General features: G+C 45.2%; 2 protein-coding genes across 2 annotated transcripts in view; one reads left to right on the top strand and one right to left on the bottom strand.

Annotated features, from left to right (window-relative positions):
- Nucleotides 1–481, top strand: part of LOC119400861 (uncharacterized) — a gene marked incomplete at its 5' end in the record, with an annotated part of 28,140 nt that extends 27,659 nt beyond the window's left edge. The window contains 1 exon segment of the mRNA XM_037667768.1: nt 357–481. Coding sequence (XP_037523696.1) covers nt 357–385 — 29 coding nt within the window.
- Nucleotides 482–4,331: 3,850 nt separating this feature from the next.
- The window catches only part of LOC119399770 (uncharacterized), a 42,472-nt gene continuing 26,332 nt past the window's right edge, over nt 4,332–20,471 (bottom strand). Inside the window, exons 5-8 of the mRNA XM_049417842.1 lie at nt 18,575–18,601; nt 12,878–12,951; nt 8,311–8,412; nt 4,332–4,570 (exon numbers count right to left, since the gene is read on the bottom strand). Of these exons, the coding sequence (XP_049273799.1) occupies nt 4,395–4,570; nt 8,311–8,412; nt 12,878–12,951; nt 18,575–18,601 (379 nt within the window). The 3' untranslated portion in view covers nt 4,332–4,394. The remainder of the gene's footprint in view (nt 4,571–8,310; nt 8,413–12,877; nt 12,952–18,574; nt 18,602–20,471) is intronic.

Below are 20,471 nucleotides of genomic sequence, written 5' to 3' on the forward strand. Positions count from 1 at the left end.
AATGTATAGCATCAAGTGTTGCTCATTTATATTTTGTTTTCACAGGGAAAAGACAGTGCATGATATGGGGAACACGTGCTGATAACAATATTGAAGACAACGACTGCAACAACAGCTCCTTGTCGTTTTGCGATGAGTTCTCAATTGCAGTTGAAACCAACAATACAGACCCTTGCCATTCATACGACGAAAGGGATGCAATAGCGACCAAAAAAGCGCAAAAGGAACAAGGAATTGTAATATTGCCATAAAATACTTGCTACAACGTAACAGTCATGTATGAGACAATTTTTGGTGGAACGTCCGCAACAGCTCTGAGTAACCAGAAATATTTTGACATAGCTCTCCGTTTGCAGCTGCGGAACTGCTGGAGACACCGCAATAAAACTTTGTGCTGCGCTATTTCATCACGGCATCATGGTCCATGTAAGCGAGGGAGATACCGAGCCTTTATATGATAAAGTATTATATATTAAGTCTATTTGGATGCTATGGACACGTTCAACGACTCGACTACAACTGCATATATCATACAGTATAGTAACGGCGTGCTATTTATATACACAATTTACAGTACCACGGTATTGTGTATAGTGTATTTTATGCACCATAAATACTTCCGCTTAAGTGTCAATGCTTGTACCAAGCGCACTTATTTCTTGAGGGGGTTAGTGATTGCTCCCACTATTTTATTACGAGTTGGGCTTCCATGGCAAAGCTTTCGTTCAAGCCATATACCTAAACGAATGTCACTCCAGTCGCTGCAGCAGCCGTGGAGAGAGCTGCTAGACTTTTTTTTTTTGTACGGCGATTCATTTTGTTGAAATTGCATTCTTGCAGCGGAACTGTCGCTTATTATTCTGAATATTTCATGCCTCGCTTACCGGCCGAGCTTTTTTGTCTTCAAGTTTGACCTTTATACTTGTTATCTTGAACAGGGGCGCACAGCCGCGCCTCTAACAATGCTTAACAATGTGCGATAGGGTATGACAACGGAAGCCAGCCTCTTTCCTAAATTGCCTATTTATACATCATTCGGTCTGGCATACATAGACAGAGCCACATGACAGCGGCAGACTGTACACCACACCATTAGCCCAATTCATTATTTTTTGCGCTTACTGGCTAACCTCCCTGTCTTTCCGTTTTTCTTCTCCTCCTCCCCTTTTGCGCTTCACGCCACAGCCTACTGTCCTTTTTTTTTCCTTTCTGCGTAACTTCTTGCCTGCGTAGATGTTCGGAAATTTGTCTTAATTTATTTCGCGCAGAACAAATAGCTTTCACCTCTTAACTACCGGCTATCTGTTGTTTCATGCAAAAGAGCGCGAATAAACAGCAACATTTCATATTTTTAAAGCGAAAGCCTTATATGCCTCACTAAACACGAAATTTGACCGTCGGCATCAACGCGTTCTGTGGCGTCGGGCACGAGTGGTGCAAAAATCATCATCACGTAATGGCGACAACATGTGATATCATCATGACATCAGAAATCGCAAAAAGAAACGCCAGGCCTGCGCTGAAAGCGCAGCACAGTCACAGCGAAAGGTGGAAGAGCGGCATTTCTAGAGCCTTTTTTAAGCTGTGTTGTGGGTACTAATACAAGTGCACTAGCAACGTAGCCACTACGCCACAAATCATCTATTTTTTGAAGTTGGGAATCGCCCACCACGACATTATTCGTTATTCTGTGGAGAAGCGAGATACCATCTTTAAGGCATTATGTGCACTTTGTTGAGGCTTGGCTGATGGCGAATAAGAATTTTGCAGGGCGCTTTGTAATGGGTTGGAAGCTTTAAACGACCCACTAGTTACGTAATCGGCATTTTGTGACGCCCGGTCGTTATTTAACTCTGCCACCACGCTTTATAACTCATGTTAACGTGAGAAAGACAGAGGGAGAAAGACGGAATTAACTTTATTGAGACCGTTAGGAAATGGATGATGGCAGCCTTGTGGGCTTCCTTGGCAACCAATAGAAGTGCACTTGCGAGGAACCCACTACGCTATAAATCATCATAATTTATGTGCAGTAGTGAAGCAGCCACTATGCAATTTCTCGTCATTCTGCGGAGGACCGTGGTACCCGATAAACACCTCTGAGGCATTATGGGCACTTCTTTGATGCTGTGGCTGATGACGATAAAGAATTATGGCAGAACTCCTCGTGATGGGTTGGAAGCATTCAACAACCCACTCGTTGCAGAATTCGCATTGTGCGGCACCTGGTTACAGAATTCGCGTTGTGTAATGCGTGGTTGTTATTTCACTCTTCTGAAACCACACTACATTACATATGTTAATGTGGTTCCTTCCCGACATCAAGCCTGTATAGGGTCTTTTTGCAGTGCAGTTTCAAGCACCGGCATGGCTCTCAGGTACAATACTGGGTTCCCACGCAGAGGGCGCAGGTTCGAACCTCGTTCCATCCTGGATATTTTTTCTTATTTCGCTTTTTTTCTTATTTCGCGCGCTTGTGGTAACGGACACCGGCGGTGGCGGCAGCGGCGGACAACTACGGCGCCATAAACCGCCCTTGTTGCTATCTCATAACAGCTTTCGCTGTAAAGTTTATGGCACCATCATGACGTCACCAAGCCTAGCGTGATGTCATGTGGCGTAATGCCGCCTAATGCCGTTGTAGCGCCCTCCTTTGGGCGGCCAACAAAACCGGCAAGCACGCTACCTCAAGAGAAGAAAAAAATGCCCCCAACTCCCTGAAGGGAATCGTGAGGAAATGCGAATGCATTTCTTCCGCCTAGAGTGCACGGCGCAGTAATTTTAATGACGTAAAGCTGGACACATCGACGCGCTCAAGTGTCTCCCTTCTGGGCGCCTCTTTCAACGAATGCTTCCTACGTGCGTTCGTAATCACCTCAGGAATGTTGCCACTGCCTTCAATGCAGCACAAACGCGTTTAGAACGCGCTGTTTTCAGACTGTGCCAAGGCAGCACAAACGCTACAAACGCGTTTCAAACGCACTGCGTTGAGGCGGTAGCACAGGGAGGAGAGAGAGCGAACGGCGAGAGAAGGAGCGGCGAAGCACTGCACCTACCCTCTCCTACACACTCTCTCCACACACGCGTGAGCTCCGATGCGAGCGCCCTCACACGCCAGAGCGCGCTCCTCCTCCCCACTCACTCTCCACTACTCCGCCCGCACCACCTGCTCCGGTTGCTAGGGGCGAGGATAAGCGCGCGCGCCCGCAGCTGTTGCTATGGGAGAGGGAGTGAAAGCGGAGAGGCGCGCGTACAACGCCGGATGCCTCACATAGCCCGACTAAGAAATGCATTCGCATTTAAAAAATAAAGACGGCACTTCGCTGTGGCACGTGAATCCGCGTGAAGCCATGGCTCGTGTTCCCTGCTGGCGTCGATTCTAGTTCAGCCGTCTCGTTCCTTCGCTCCTGTGGCATAAGCCTACACCGTCATCACATGATATCGTAGCTTCGTCGAAGGTGGGCTTATCACGGAGGAAGTGCTAAACCAGGTGATGTGTCCCCGATACTGAAGGAAGTGCGCAAAGCTTTCGGAGGGTGTTGGGGCCGGATAAAATCATCTAGGGAGCCCACGTGACCGGCCGCTCATGTAAGCTCCCGATGCATCGAGTGAGAAGAAAAAGATGACTTTCGCCTTCGAGCCGCTTTAGGTGATTGCATAATAGACCATGCGATTTTTACAGTACAAATAGAATAATCAGACGAAAGCCATAGATGCCTCATCAAGGGAGAAAATTGACCATCGGCGGCGTCCGGCGGAGTCCCGCGTCGCGGCGGGAACACGAGCGATGCAAAACATATACAGCGTGATGACGTCATTATATGACATCACAGACCGCCACCATTTGTGGCATCATCGTGACGTGACTATGAGGTATCATTACATGGCATCGTTTGTTTGGTCAAAGGTGGGCCGATCACGGCGGCAGTGCATAACGAGCTCACGTGCAGAAATCTTTCAGTGCATGCGGTGCTTGAGGCAGCAAGTAAACCACGTTAGGTGCAGAAATATCCCGGAGGGGGTGGGGATGTTCAGTGCATCGACTGGGAAGAAAATGAAAAAGAAGATGGCTTTCGCCTTCCAGTCGCGTTAGATGAGTGCCTAGGGAACCCTATGCATTTTTCTGAGGTTAAAAAAAAACGGTTCTTTTTTTGGTTCTGCCTGCACTTGCTGAGTATTATTGCTCTAATTAACTTTTCACACGCTCTGGTCAAAGACGCGTCTTGTTGATCGCGGAACAAAAACAAACAGGACTACCATCTATTGCACGTTTCGAGTGTCCAGAGAAGTAAGTTGGTGAGAATTGGGTGAGAATGTATTCTGTTGAGCGCGGCCAAAACTCCCAACAAGTGTGGTCAGGGGCGAAAAACAGGCCAATCAGTCCAACGAAAATTTTATTTTGTCGGCACAATTTCTTCTTCTTTTTCTTTTTCATAGCGCTCGCATCGGCTGTCTTTTTCCGTCATGTCGTATATATTATCGGCGCACACCGACTCCATCTTTTTGTAGCACTTAGTAGACGTGTTCACTTTTTCGCCCGCTAATCCCCACAACAAGCACTTTTGCTTCCCTGAAAACAAGTGCAAATAACTGAAGACTCGTTAATTAAATAGAGCGTGTATGGTGGTGAGAGAAGTGGTGCATGCTATCCGCATAGTCCGCTTTACTTTCTTCACAAAAAAAACATTAATTACTTTCTGCATAAGTTGTTCAGTCGTGAATGCTGTAAAAAATAGCAACTGCGCCTTAATGAACTTCTCCGCAGAGATAACGTATTAACGCTAGCGGAGTTGCAGATTGTAGATGGAAAATATATATGGTAAAGATCTTGTCATGAAATGCATTAGTTATTACCACAGTTCCATATTTTAAGTGAACAATGGCTTGCGAACAACAATATAACAGCAAAATATTCACTCCTTTATATGAAATGTGGATTCAAAATATGAAATTTTAGATACTTTTTACAGGCCAGGACAAAAGAAAAGCTTTAAGTTTCCATAAATATGGTTCACAGATAATACATAATAGAGTCCGTGCCTTGTTGGTTGATAATGTATTTCAACAAATTCACCCTCCTTTTGTAAATTATTCATGTCTTATAGAAATTAAACGTGCTCAGTGTCCACTTTCTTAGGAAAGTCTTCCTTTTTATTTCAGCACTAAAAACAACGTCGTCCAAAGTGAAATATTATTTTACGCTGCAGAGCGCGAATATTAAGCTGCGGTATATGCCTACAATAGTGGCATGTAGACCGTATGCATTCGAGGCATTCAGTGGTGAAGCCTGAATTAATATCGCAGTCGCAGGAATGTACACAGCATAATATTACCCTAAATTCTGGGAACATTCACAGCGCATGACCACTGAGCCTTCTAGACAAGTCTAGATGTAGTACTAAACACTGAAATAACTTCTGTACCATTCCTTACCTGCAGTAGCTTGTGGATCAATATGGGCGAAAGTATAGCAAAAAAAGCTTTGCTTTCCTGATTGAAAGCGACTTGTCTTTCACTTTATTTCATGACTGTATTCATTTATTGTATGTTCCTACCCTATTATTCACACGACTTTTCGCGTTTTGCGGCCTTTTTATATGTGCCACATATATAACTCATATATAACATATAACATATATAACAAAAAGCACAAGCACAGTTATTCTCACCTTTCAGATGTAAAAGGGGTGGACGAAATTGTGTGTTGACAGAAAGTCTGATAGATGTATTGGAAAATATTTCGCTAACATGCATTACATGCTTGCTCAATACCCATGCGCAGATGGTTTCTTCCTTTGCTTGCATGTACTCTGCCAGGAAAGAGCTTGCATTCTTGCGGCGGTAATGTTTACACTGCCATGTCTGACGTGTTCAGCTAACAACAAATGGACCGTTTCAGTAGCACACGGCGTGACAGGATGTAATGCTCACTATTTCGTTTCCTCCTCCTATATAAGTTCCAGTTATGGTTGGTTGACCTGACGTACCCAATCAATCAGTTATTGAGAAGCTTCGACACTGCGACCAACAATACAGCGGCGTTTCTGATGGAGGGATGCCTGTAGCTTCTTACTTGGTATCCTTACTTGCTTGCTGCACTGTACGTCTCATAAAGGGCATAGAAGCACACGAAAAAAATTTTAAGTTTTTCCATTGGGCGACCCAGCAGGCCCGCGAGGCGGCGGAGAGGCAAGACCTCGACGTCCCCACGTGGGAGGCCTAGGCCCAGCCAAACAAATTGCTGGTCTCAATAAAAGTTTATTCCTCCTCCTCCTCCTCCTAAAAAGTCGCGCATGGTCATTCACAACATAGATGGGTACATGTTGGAGTAGTTGTGCCCACTCACGTGTCATTGCTTGGACGCACGTCATAGACTTCGCAAGCGATGTGGCTCCCAGTTAAACTCCGGGTTTCCAGTGCGAACGGTCTTATTTCAAAGTGGGAAGCGAAATATTGACAAATGATGCTTACGTAGCTTTCACTGAACATTGATGTCCACATGCGAGTGCGACAGATTTCACACCTTCTTGCAAAACTGCGCACATGCACTCATTGACAAATCTGTACTTGCCTTTGCATATGTCAGGTATAATAGCTTTCAAAAATATTGTATGGCCTGGAATCGTGTCCATGAGCTCAAGGGTGTTCACTAGTTCGTTAAATCCTTGGTTTTCAACAATGCTGTATGGCTGAAGGTCATGTGCAAGCATTCTGACAACATTTCTTTTTCTTCTCAGCAATGCGGAGTTGGCTTGTTCCTCAGTAGTGTCATTTTGATGGACGGCTATGAGCGATCGCTGACCTTGACTTTCCCGCTACTGAAAGAAACAAGCTGTGCAGAGCACTGTTTATGTTCTTCCGATGGTTGCGAATGGCATTGTGTTTATTGATGGCGTCCGCCGCATGGAACATATTTGACGCTCAGGGTGTTTCTTTTATGAGCCGAAGAACCTCTTACGCAAAAGTACATGGCACAGGGCGGAATAACAGCTTGCAGTTGTGGCCAAAACTGCACTTGTGGTAAAGTCCCAAAACAAGAAAGATGAAAAAGACGGGAATGTCAGCAGGAATAAGAAGGACGTAGCACTTATTCCGTATGCGCACAATATGTCGCGTGGTACTGAGAAAATAGGAAGGCGGTTCGGGATTAACGTCGTGTTCTCAGCACCTTAAAAGACGAGCAGCACATGCGCAACGGTGCAAAGATGGTGTGACGGCAAGGGTAACAAACGACACAGTGGGTGTGGCATTAGTCATAAAGATGATAAGTGTTTTGTTTCTTGTGCCACGAATGTTGTTTATGAAATACTGTTGTCCTGTAGTGCGTCTTATATCGGTCAAACGGGCAGATGCGTTAACACAAGGGTCAGAGAGCACAGAACGACGATAAAGAAAAAATGAGCATGCCCACTTGGCTACCCATTGTAGTAAGTGTCATTGCTATATTGTGCTCAAAGACACAAGCGTGATATACAGACATCGAGATCGCACCGTCAGGGAAATCATCCAAGCATTCCACATCAAAAGGGGAGTAGGGGTTGTATTAGCCAGGTCTAAATTAATCTCCAAGAAAAGGAGATTAGCTTTTTAGATGCCACTTAGGATGTGGGATATGGTGTCTTGCCTAACTCGCGCATACTGTCATAAAAGTGTATGCGGATACGCATATGTTTCATCATGTCACTCTTCAATGTGTATATTTATATGTGTGTGGTGAATAAACATTTCAGTTGATAGTCAGCGCTTGTGTCGTCGGTTTCTTGTTCTGTTGTGTTCGTGTGTGCGATGTGTTAAGATAAAAATTTACCAACTTGCCCAAATAGCCACCTTACTCACGTCAGACTAGTCAGACCATAAGTTACCTTTGAACGCCAGTGCTGTCAACGTGCCTGGTGAACCCACGACGTGCACACAAGTACTACACGTCCATCTACCTCGTAACGCTTGGCTCAAAGCCAAGATATGCCGCCTATAAGTACTCACCGACAGCTTTGTATGTAACCGATTCCCAAAAGGCGTGGGATGTGCCGAAATTTTTCTCTCTAGATGATGCTAGCATTCGTTCTGTCATGTTATGAAAGTCTTAGCCACATGCTCTCCCATTGAATTGTACGCCACTTTTTTTCTACATCGTTCTGATCTCGGCGCAGATACTGTCCAAAGTTGCCGGTCTCCCTGATGTAAACACTTTCGCATCCTCACAGGTGATATTGTGCACTACACCAGGAAACGCTTCATTCGGTAGCCTGTGACACATCTAAGTAGGCACTTGACTATTATGAAGCACGGAATGCGAGAGGAAATGCTTACCTTCCTTTGAGGTCCCGTATGAGAGAAGTAGACAACCACTATTTGCCTCCAAAACAAGGCAAGGAGGAAAAAATTCGACTGATGGGTCTCCCGCTACATCAGCTAGAATGAAATCAAGTGATTAATTTGTCAGATACCGCGTGGAACAGCGACATAATCTTGCTGGCATGTTGTAATATACGAGGCGGTGCAGAAAATATAAGCAATATGGGTGAATGCATCAATTCGCAATTTGAGTTGTTTTGGTTACTAGATTATGTTTCATTTAGCCGCAGACGCTTCCCCTTGAAATAAGATCTAAAGCCCCATGAAATATGATGAGAATTGAAGTCTCCCACTAATTAATGGCAACTTCAGCTGAGTGAGTAAAACTGTAGGTAATGTTTGTGAATATTTTACTATCAAAGTTCACCATTTTCTCTCTTAAATGCGAAGCATTTCTTAACGAAACTAGGGCATTTGGGCTGTTTCTATCTATCTATCTATCTATCTATCTATCTATCTATCTATCTATCTATCTATCTATCTATCTATCTATCTATCTATCTATCTATCTATCTATCTATCTATCTATCTATCTATCTATCTATCTATCTATCTGTCTGCATACGTCTGGGTGCTCTCCTGGTCGTCTCCATAACCTGTAGCATCCCAAAATTGGCATAGCAGGGTATTAGTAATGAAGAACACGATTCACTGGTCTTGACATGAATAACGCAACACTCCTGCCGCTTACGTCATGAAACCCTTTCCGTCAGTCGCGTGGGGCATATACCCGCATACCACAGTTCACGCTATGCGGGTATGTGCCACAGGTGATTCACACCCTCAATCAACATAGTAACTGTGAAAATACACATTGAAACGCAAGGCAAGTGAGAGAGCTGAATACAGGAAGAACTCCCCTGGAAGACACTCGAGCGTCATCGACTCGTCCGAGTGTTCCGCCTGAATGACGCAGTACTCTCTTCATTTCTTATGAGGCTAAGCGATAGCCACATGCTGACCGAGTATGACGTCAGATTGATTGAGAGCTCGAATAGGCAGCGCACAAAAGGCAACGAACACGTACACAAAAAAGACGCAAACACAAGCGCTGCTTTGTGACGCGCGAAGACGCCGCTTCTAGGTTCCCCGGCGCCTCTACTACAGCAATGCGGACTTCGACGGCTATAATGGACGTTGCTTCAACGCTGGGGACAGCGAGCTATGTCATCCCGCATGCGATAACATAACGGCTATAAGAACGAACCGGTACACAGGGATGTCGTGACGAAGGTGGCCATGATCATTGCAAGCGACATGGTTAGCCTGCCGGCCACTATTTACCTGAGCATCGGCAAGCCGTACATGATCACGACCATCATCATCATCATCATCATCATCAGCCTGTCTACGCCCACTGCAGGGCAAAGGCCTCTCCCATGTTCCGCCAATCAACCCGGTCCTGTGCTTTCTGCTGCCACGTTATACCTGCAAACTTCTTAATCTCATCTACCCACCTAATTTTCTGCCTCCCCCTGACGCGTTTGCCATCTCTTGGAATCCAGTCAGTTACCCTTAATGACCACCGGTTATCCTGCCGACGTGCTACGTGCCCGGCCCATATCCATTTCTTCTTCTTGATTTCAACTATGATGTCCTTAACCCCCGTTTGTTCCCTGACCCACTCTGCTCTCTTCCTGTCTCTTAAGGTTACACCTATCATTTTCCTTTCCATCGCTCGCTGCGTCGTCCTCAATTTAAGTTGAACCCTCTTTGTAAGTCTCCAGGTTTCTGCTCCGTAGGTAAGTACCGGTAAGATGCAGCTGTTATATACCTTCCTCTTGAGGGATAGTGGTAGATTACCATTCATGATTTGATAATGTTTGCCGAATGAGCCCCAACCCATCCTTATTCTTCCAGTTATTTCACTCTCATGGTTCGGCTCCGCGGTTACTACCTGTCCTAAGTAGACGTACTCCTTTACAACTGCTAGTGTCTCGCCACCTATCGCAAAGCGCTGTTCTCTGCCAAGATTGTTCCACATTACTTTATTTTTATGCATATTAATTTTCAGACCTACTCTTCTACTTTCCGTATCCAGTTCAGTAATCATGAGCTGCAATTCGTTTCCCGCGTTACTCATCAATGCAATGTCATCAGCGAATCGCAGGTTCGCTGATGTAAACATAGATGTAAACGACGGCTTTTTTCATGGAAATATGGGCACCTTTTGGTACATCGAGCGTGACGAACACGACAACTTCGTGTGACTGTGGCTTTAATTTCTAACGTCCACGGTAGGCATTGTCGTCCCAGTCAGGACGAAGCACATCACTACCGTACACCACTCAATAGAATTGAAGTGGGAGCCCATGGTAATGCGAACCGCTACAACCAGGACGGCTTACACCTCACTAACGCAAAAGATGACTTCCGGTTCCCACATGTCGCCGGCTCTACCGACAGACAGTCTGTCGACATGACCCAGCTAGGAAACAGGCCTCTACACATTGTCTTGGACCGGGCTATCACCTTCATTCGGTGCCACAGCCACAGCAATCACCTCACGCTCGCAACTCTCAACGTACAGTATGTGCACGCGCACGTGCACGACCTCGAAAAAGACGCTCTGCACACAGAAACTGGCGTGTTAGCCCTTTTTGAAACCTGGAATGGTGAGCCCACTATGTCGTCCACAGGAAGCGGCTTCTTGCAGGTGCGGAAGCGTGGGCACATATAAGAACACGGCGATGCGCAACTTCAACGTAGCCCACATCCCACTTCTCCGGCCGCCAGACACAGAACACACGCATACAAGCAGATGAACCGGTGAGGTGTGTGTTGCGCACATAAGTTACAATACACGGCATTCCGTTCGCCGCAGTCTAACTGAGAACTGTCGAGAACCCCTTCCACACCTGCACACGGGTTCATCAAACGTGTGTTCCATAAAAAAATATGTGGGTAAAGGAATATTACTACAGGAATTGCCACTTCTCACCTTGGGTCAGATGGCGTCATAGTTTTGTAAAATTGGCTTCTTGCTTTCACTAAACTATTGCCGCAGAAACCAACCAAAACAACACGGCTAATATTAAAAAGCTTGTAAAATATTATATATTAAAACTTCCAAAAAAGCTTTTTCGGCAGCTGTATGGCACGTGCGCGTTGCATAATATACTGCAAAACACTAAGAATGCGCTGGTATTTTATTGTGGCTTACGACAATGAATCGTAGCAGGGAGCCAGGGCATTTGGACAAATTCCACCACTCACCACAGTTACACGCGGTAGCTTCCACGCTGTAGAAATGTAAAGTAATAATTAATTTATTCATAAAATAAATTGAATAACAGACCCTTTTTGTAATATGCAAGCGCGCTTCCACGCGCTGCACATTCACCCGCCTAATGGCGTAACTGTTTGCTTTAACTGGAGAAGGCGTCCAATTTCAGCGAGCTGGGGCTAGTCTATTATGCGGGTTTATTTAAAGAGATTTCAGTCTTCGTAATGCGCGTCCTAGCGCAAGCGAACTGCGCTTGAACACGTTGTTTTGCAAATGTGACTAGCCGCCATGAGTTGCGAAAACTACATCGCAGTAAAGGTAGATTTAAGATTATGAGACTTGTCTATAAAACAGGCGATGAAACGCAAATAAAAAGAAGCGTTCTGTGCTTCGGGCCTGCACAAATTCAGGTGTAAGTATTTTAATGTAGTATCAGGCGAATTCAAGGTGGTATTTCTGTATCTTTCATCACAACTGTCTGCCTTTCTCAATCATTCATCAAAATTCTGTGTCAGCTGTGTGCCGTGAGCTGCACAGCTTCGCTGGTCACCTGCCTTCAGAATGTGGAATGGCTCATGAAATTTTTAGGTATCGCGTTGTGCACCGTACGTGCGCCCATTTATCAATTTTTTGACGGCATTCTTATTCCTTTCAGTTTAGCAAATGAATTCCATTTGCGCAATATCATGTAGACACGTATCAATTTCAAAGGACTATATTTGCGCAGAGCGCAAGCTTTTTGCGCATTCTCTGCCGTGTTTATCATGTCCTTGCATTATATTCATATCAACTGCAGCTCCGTTTCTGTTTTGTTTGCGGGCCCCTTGTAAAGAACATGTAAAATGACAACGAATTGTTAATGTGTGTATATGTTGAAAAAATCTTGGTAGCTGTTCCACAGGGCGTTCTTGAAGAATTGTATGCGACAATAAATTTTTACAGGCTTTGCTGGTTCCTGTGTAGATGTCGCCACATAAACCGTAATGGACGCCACGCAAGATTTTTGAAGATATATGGCCTCTGAATGTTTGAGGTAGGGGTAGCTTGAGAGCCTATTTTATGTGGCGAATAACCCGTATTTTCAGAAGATAACTGCTTCCTCTGATCGGCTAAATGCTTATAAATATCGCGCGCAACGTGCGAAGTAAGATATGTTAATGAAAACTACCTTAGGAGCTGGCGATGGGGGTACGCGAATACTTTTATATTGGCAATCATGTATTATATGCAACAATTACATATAGTACAAGATTGCCTGATAGTACAATTGCCTGATCATGAGGAAAAATTCCATACCTTCTAATGCAATCTTCATGGTTAGAGCGGTCACGTGATCTTGGGTAGTTACAATAAAGTCTACCCGTGCTTCTCTGGAAAAGTGAATACCCAGGTGTTAGGACATTATTTAAAGCTCTTTCATGAATATAAATAACGAGCTCCAAAAGACTAACACTCTTTTAATAGCGGCCTGTCCTAACAATATGTTGAGCCGCCTCTTCACACTTACATTTGAGGTGAAGGAAACCAAGTGGCCTATATTGGGACACGACATTATTGGAGGGTAACATGCGTATTGGTTACCTGAACTGGGCTATAACGAAAGGCTGGTCCAAGGAGGATGCAAGAGCAAGGGCAGGTTGAGTTTAATAGTGTAGGTTTTCTTTTTTATTGCGATAAATACTTGGCCTTATCGCATACTTCTTGTTGTGTACATGCGTATTTTTAGTGTACTGTAACGCATGTGTTCTGTACGAATCGCAATATGTGTTTTATGGAACCTCTTAGCAGGTATGTAATGGTCATAGCGGGTAGCGACCATTCCGCTGTAGCGGAAGCTGGATTGCACTCGGAGACCGGAGCATTCCGATTATAAGACTGCACTTGCTCATATTATGTGGTACGCCTCCTGCCTCCTTCATTGCGACGCACTAACGGCTGTGACGCTGCGGGAATTTACGTTGTATTAAGTGAAACTATGTGAACTTCACTATCAACACGTCTCGCCACATCAACCACCTACCCTTCTCTTTGCTGAATTGTGCTATCGTACCCATTTTCTTGCTGGTTCTTCGCGCCACGCTTCATCATCGCACCTGCTTCGGGATTTCATTAAATTACATGCATTAAACTCTAATTGTATCTTGATTGCATCGTACCCATGCGCTCTTAATTCATTAACTCTGCTTGGAGCTAACCTCTCCTTCCTCAAAACACTTGGCTCATAGATACTGCCGCAAACCATACCTTGCTTGTTGCTCTGCTTGCTGCCCTGCATGTAGTAGCTTTTCATATGCGCCATTAGGCGGCATATAAGCTTGCTCTTGGTGTGTTTATAAAGGACCAGCCTATATGTGTTTACTGTGTCTTAGTGTTGAGTATTGTGCTTATTGCTGCTACTATTTTTGCTATATCTACTATTCAGTTTCTTGTTTCGCAACTGTAACTTGCCCAAGAGGTCGTTCTGGCAGTATTCCTCAATATAAATAAGACCGAGGAACACCTCGACAGGGCGAAAACCAGCGAAGATTTAAAAAAATTTCGTCATGAATGAGCAGCACGTCGCGCAGACGTGCGCAGAGAGAGGAAGTATCGAGGTTGGAGAAGGGCGCAAGGTCTATCGGTATCAAAATGAGTTCTGTAGTCGAGAGACGAGAGTTTTGAAAGGCCACTGTGCATGTCCCCCAACGAGCTGCAGACAAACACGGCTCGTGCGAAATCACGCGGTCTTTTGATTTGAGAGACGGAGTCAACTTTATTTCTTTATACACAATAGTGTGACACCCTTATTTATTGAAAACAGCGTTCGAAATACACAAATATATCGTTACCCTAAAGGGGATGATAACTTTAAAATACTTAATTACAATCCATTTTCTTTTTTAATGTGGTTTCAATAGAAAATGCTGTACAGTTAGTGATGTTCAGTTTTTTTAAATAAATACCACTGCTATTTTGCATTATGTTTATTTGTGTAACGCCCCCCTAATGCTATTTGCCTGGCTCCGTGCGTCATAATAATTACAGTAAATGCCAAGTATATTTCGAGCATATATCCTAGTTTTATAAAGAAAACTTTCTATGTACTATCGCGCTCAGTATGAGCTACATCACGCGAGCGCGTGGCCGAGCGCTCTGCAAGGTTGTGTAGTGGCGCCGCTCTGGGCATATTTTCAAGTTATTGGGAGAGAGTGTGGCTGCTCGTGCGAGCGCGTGTCGCCCCCACTTGCTTGCTTTTGCCCGCGAAGTTATCATTTTCTAAGCTGATATAGAGTGTACTAGAACAGGGGAGTGCTTGGAACGGCCGCAGCACCAACGTACAGAAAGTGAAGCCCAAAGAGGGTCAATCCGCTTGCTGCGCTGCGATCGGTAGTCTGCAATGTGTCGTCATTTAATGGCTCATTCACACTGGGGAATCCGCGCGCCACAGCGACCGGAATTTGCGCGCCGCCGAAATTCAACATTGTTCACACCGCTTAGCAACCGCACCGCCGAAACTAGGCCGCCTATACCTGGCGACAACTTTCTGTGGCAGCACAGCGAAGGCTACGCAACCGAACCACGCACTTTTTTACTCCGCTTCTGTATGTAGTCCGCGAACGCTAGCTTTTGTAGAATACGTAGCATAAAAGAAAACATAAAAAGAAAAGAAATGGGTATTACGTTCAAGATTGCTTGCGTTGAAAGTAAGGCGCGTATTCAGAAACGCTCCTTGTCTTGAACTTGACTTGCCACCGCCTTCAACGCGTTTCGAACGCGCTGTCTTTAGGCGGTGCCAAGGCAGCACAAATGCGTTTCAAACGCGCTGCCCAAGGCGGTGGCAAGTCAGGTTCAAGTCGAGGAGCGTTTATGAATACGGGGGTAAGAATGATAATCCCGTAAAGGATTAGCGATTTTCGCTCTTTCGAGTTTTCAGGTTTTCTGGTGTCCGTTTCACGTTTTCCGTCCCCACTCAACAATGATGGCGTCGCTCGGCTGCAACAGGTGCACATCGAAGCTTGCAAGTGAGCATAAGCGCGTGTTCGTTAGGTGATCTGTGTTCATCAACCAGAATGAAACGAAGACAGCGGTGCGTTGTGAATTATTTTGTTGATTTGCCCATACTATCACCGAGAAAGAAGTGTGCAAGTGATACCACCATCGCAAGTGGGTCTCTCATCGCGATAGCTTCGTTGACAGTGACGACGGGGACCTTCAAGTCTTCAGCAAGAAGAGCCGCTTGAAAGCAAAACTGCGATTGGAAACAGTACGTAAAATAAGTGGCCCATTTCATAAAATGCGTTGCATACATGGTCGGTATTTCGGTTGCCTACTATTACTGATACAGTCGCGCCGAAGATTGCGTCTAACACCGTGCCCGTCGGCGTCTACGGCGGGAGGAGTTTTTGGCGTTTTGAATGAGAGCGATTTACGGTGACAAAATCACCCATGCACAGCTTTGCCTTGGCAACAGACGCGTTCATGTCTATTATGCGACTGACAGCGTGATTTTCAATTTGCAAAAAAAGCATTCTTGACCACGGGAGTAAGGAACGCGTTTCATCCGTTTGTATAATCACACACGTGAGACGGCCGCTCCTGACTGGTCGTGGCCAAGATATCTGCTGCCTTTCGATGCCTTCGCGTCCCCTGACAAAATGACGTGAGCGTCTCCAGAAAGTTACAGCGTCTCGAAATGTAGGAAAACGACGATGTCGACCCTGTGTGAACCGAAATTCAGAAAATGGCTTGTTACCTTTGCGTAAGATTTCCGATTGCGCAGTTACTGCTGGGCTGTGGCTTTCTTTTTTCTTTGAAAAGTAAAACCGACCGCTTTAATAAAGCTGATTCCTGCGTTCCTTCGCAATACAAAATATTCTATCGCTTTCCCAAAAAAATAATTGTAAACAATATTAAATGGTGCTCGCTTTGCACGTGGACTTGAACCGCTAGCACATTAGCGTTATATAATTTGATTTGCAGAAGAGCTCAGCAACGATTCCAGGTATTTGTGCTGCATTCTTAAGTATATCAAGTCATGTGGTAGATTTCGACTACATCTGTGAATAAACTATCTGCATAAATTCCCAAATAACATCATGAGCCATGAATACTCGTGTGGAAACGCACATGTTTTATGCGCTCGCGAAACCAAAACCGAAATCGCCCGCGAACGGACTACTTGGCGTAGTAACACATGTGCAGAAGCTCCGCCCACGTAGCTTTAGCTGTGCTGCCACAGAAAGTTGTCGCCAGGTATAGTTGTCATCGTCCCTTCGCGCGAAGGAACGCTGGCATCGACGCGCTCTGCGTTGTGTATGCGTTTCGTTGTGGCGAAGCGCATAAACAGGAGCCGGGTCGTCGAACTGCTGCGCCTGCTGGAAAGCCACATTCTGGCGAAGTCTGAAGAGGAGAAACATGCGTTCGCCGAGCAAGAAACAACGCAAGCAGTTGTGGTTGGTTCGTCCTGATTTGCAAGACGCGAGAAGCTTGGTCGCGCCGAGATAATGCTAGCCATTTTGCGAGATCGCGATGGTGTATTCCCGACAACACTTGGCAGTTGTCGAGAGCTACAGGATGATTACGAAAGACTTCGCTGTTGCTGCGGGCTTCGACGACTGCAATATCACAAGCACGCCGCCATTTTTTTAATGTTCTACTCGTATTCCGATTGGTTCGCGGTGAGGGAATCCGGCGGCAGCTGCCGCAAAAATCGGTCCAGGACCGATCGGCGTGGAAAGGGATTTTCCGGCGGATCTCGCTGCCGCCGAAGCGGATTCCGCGCGCTCTCGCCGCCGAATGTCTCAGTGTGAACGCGCCCTAAGAGTTGCGCGCGGCTCCGCCAAAGTGGTGCAGGGGTAGTATGCCCGCTTCGCACACAAAATGCCCGGGTTCGAATCGCAGCTGTAGATGGTGGACTTCTATTCTTAGTGTCACCTTTTTTAGCTGCATTGGTATTCCTTCGTTTCTTAAAACTAGCTTCTGTTGCTACGTATTGCTACAAAAAATAACGTAAAATGTGAAAATATTGTTCCGAGTCACGTGCTCGCAAAAATCTCGGAGGCCATACTTTACGTTTGTGTGGAATCCCAGGCGGTGGCGCTGCAAATAACTACGTTCATTGTCAAATTTCTTCTACTTCACATTTTGCGTTACTTCTTGAAGCAGGACGTAGGAAACTGAAGCTACTTTTAAGAAAATAAAAGGAAAACCAACACAGCTATAAAAGGTGACACTAAGAATAAAAACCCACTATCTACAGCTGCGATTCGAACCCGGGCCTTTTGAGTGGGAAACGGGCATTCTAGCCCTGCACCACTTCGGCGGAGCCGCGCGGAACTCTTAAACGACGACACATTGTAGACTACCAATCGCAGCGCTACGAGCGGATTGACCCTGTTTGGGCTTCACTTTTCGAAGCTCGTTCCGGGCACTCCCTTGTTCTAGTACACTCTAGCTGATATCACCGCAAGTCAAAACGAGGGCGAGGGAGAACGCAAGTGGAGGCGATGCGCGCTCGCAGGAACAGGCAAACTCTCTCCCAATAACTCGAAAATATGCCAAGATACGGCGTCACTGTACAACCTTCAGAGCGCTCGGCCACGCGCTAGCGGGATGTAGCTCATACTGAGCGCGATAGTACGTGTGTACGGCTGTTTTGACTAGATCATGTTTTCGGAAGCTGTTTTGACTACTCCTCTAATAGCTGATAGAATTGTTATATATTCTTTGTCGCCGTGCCTTGAAACTGCCACCTTGCCTTTCTGCATAATGTGGCGCTTAATGCACACGCCACGTGCTACATTAGTAGAGAGGCACCTCTGATGAGAGCTTCACACTCAAAATTGCACCTGTTTTTGCTTTCTCCGCTTTCGCTTACACTTTTATTCCGAGCTTTGACAATATTTCGTTTTCTTTTGCAGAGCCATCGGTGTTTTTTCAGGAAATTTACTGATACATAAATGATATGGTCTCTTTAAAAAGTATTGCCGTATTTAGAGCGAAGCGTATACATACATTAGTCCCAGCTCTTCCTTCGTAATCCTGAAATAAAGATATGAGACGTGCTAATTGCATCCTTACTTTGTCCGCAAGGTCAATGCTCAATATTTGCCATATAACGACAGCAGAAAGAAACTATACTGTTGGAGATAATTTCCAAAGGAACGAAATGTACTACTATTGCCCACTTTTCGCTTGCGCTTATATTTTCGCTTAAATTCGTGAAGATCAGTAGAATTCTCATGCTGTTAATAAGGCGAATGAGAGAGGTAGAACAGGCGAGCTTTGCCTATACTTCCTAGTCCGTGTGGTGGATAGGTGAGTGAAAACAAAATCCTAGAAGTACAGTTGTTCCTGATGACGTACACGGATATATGGACACCAGTGTTATTAATTCATTGTCGTGTGCACTGGGCGCGTTTAGATGTATTGAATCAGCCCGTAAGCTCCGATACGCGAGACATGGGGTGATAGTTAAAAAAGCGTCAAATTCCGTGCCTTTCCTCCACGCTTTCTCGGTTTTGCTTCAGCTTCGATAATTCTCCTCTCCCATATGCTATGACCACCGGCTGTTTCACTCATGACGACTGGTTTCTCCTTTGTTATTCTGTGTGTCCACTTTACCACCTCCTTCGCTAGGCACGTTGCTGTGCTCTCCAGAAAAAATTTCTGCCCGTTCTTATAAGTGTAAGAAGCGCTATCCTGATGACTGAGTGAAGGGCGTCAGGCAGGCAACGTGTGTCACCTCTGTCTTGATGAACATAATTCAACTGGAATGGCGTTTTTTACACGATCGCATTGCCTAACCTTTCGTTCTAATCTTCTGATAGCATAGATCACCGATGAACATAGTCGCCTGCGCGGCCTGAAACCTGCATGACACATAAGCCGGCTTGGAACACAAGTAAAATGCTTCTCTGTACTAGGGGGTATCTTGTCTTGAAGGTATCCTACGTAACACAGTGATTCTTTTGGCGTGTTCTGCGTCAAAGTGAGCTTCTATTTTCGACAAATCATCATAGCTGACAAAAATCTTGTAGGATGAGGTACGCGCCGGAGGCAGCATTGCAATATTTGATCGGCTCGTGTTTCGTCATAAAGCTGTATGTCACGTACGGCAATAATTCATCCCAGTTCATGTGGTATGAAGCCACGTACATTTATATCATAATGACCAATTACCAGCTAGTGCTTTCGAATAAATGGGTGGTATATGTATCACGTGTTGTTCAGTGTCCGAGGTCGCAGGTGAGCGAGCGAAGTTTAAGAACATCGACCTCGAATTTGCGACAATGGTGACTTGTCATCACGTGAGGCATCATGTGTCAGAGCATGTTTGAATGAAGCGTCAAGCCGAAAATCTCTGTTTCGGCTTGCAGTGCGTCGTGTGATCGACACGCACATTAATCTATTGGTTGCCTTTGCATGATCGTTGAGGGTCAGGAATGCATCGGTAGTTGGTTGAGTGTTTTTTACTCAGCGCTACACGATTCTCCTGATTGCCGTCATTGTGAAATTATAGGGGTAAGATTTGTTTCCCATATCTTGAAGTTCTTATCGGATATATATAAATCAAATTTTCAATTGTCTGGGCCATGTGACCTCCTTAAGATAAATCTTCCTTATGTTATTTGTGTTTTTGTGCAAATGCGCTACGAATACATCCGCAGCATTATCGAATTCTGCAGTATATTGGTTTAATATATCGCTCTTTTCTTCCACCACAATGTAGGCGATAACTAAAATTGAATATTTTGATATTCTATTATGCAGTGAAAATGACCCCAAGAAATTCGACTCAATCAAAACTGCTAGCCAGCCTACTTGGAACGAAGTCATTGCAGTACTTGTGCGAAAACTAACGGGGACGAAGAAAGGAGTACACACTGACAAACGCTTGTCCGTGTGGACC

Source organism: Rhipicephalus sanguineus, chromosome 7, assembly GCF_013339695.2.
Source record: "Rhipicephalus sanguineus isolate Rsan-2018 chromosome 7, BIME_Rsan_1.4, whole genome shotgun sequence".
NCBI lineage: Eukaryota > Metazoa > Arthropoda > Arachnida > Ixodida > Ixodidae > Rhipicephalus > Rhipicephalus sanguineus.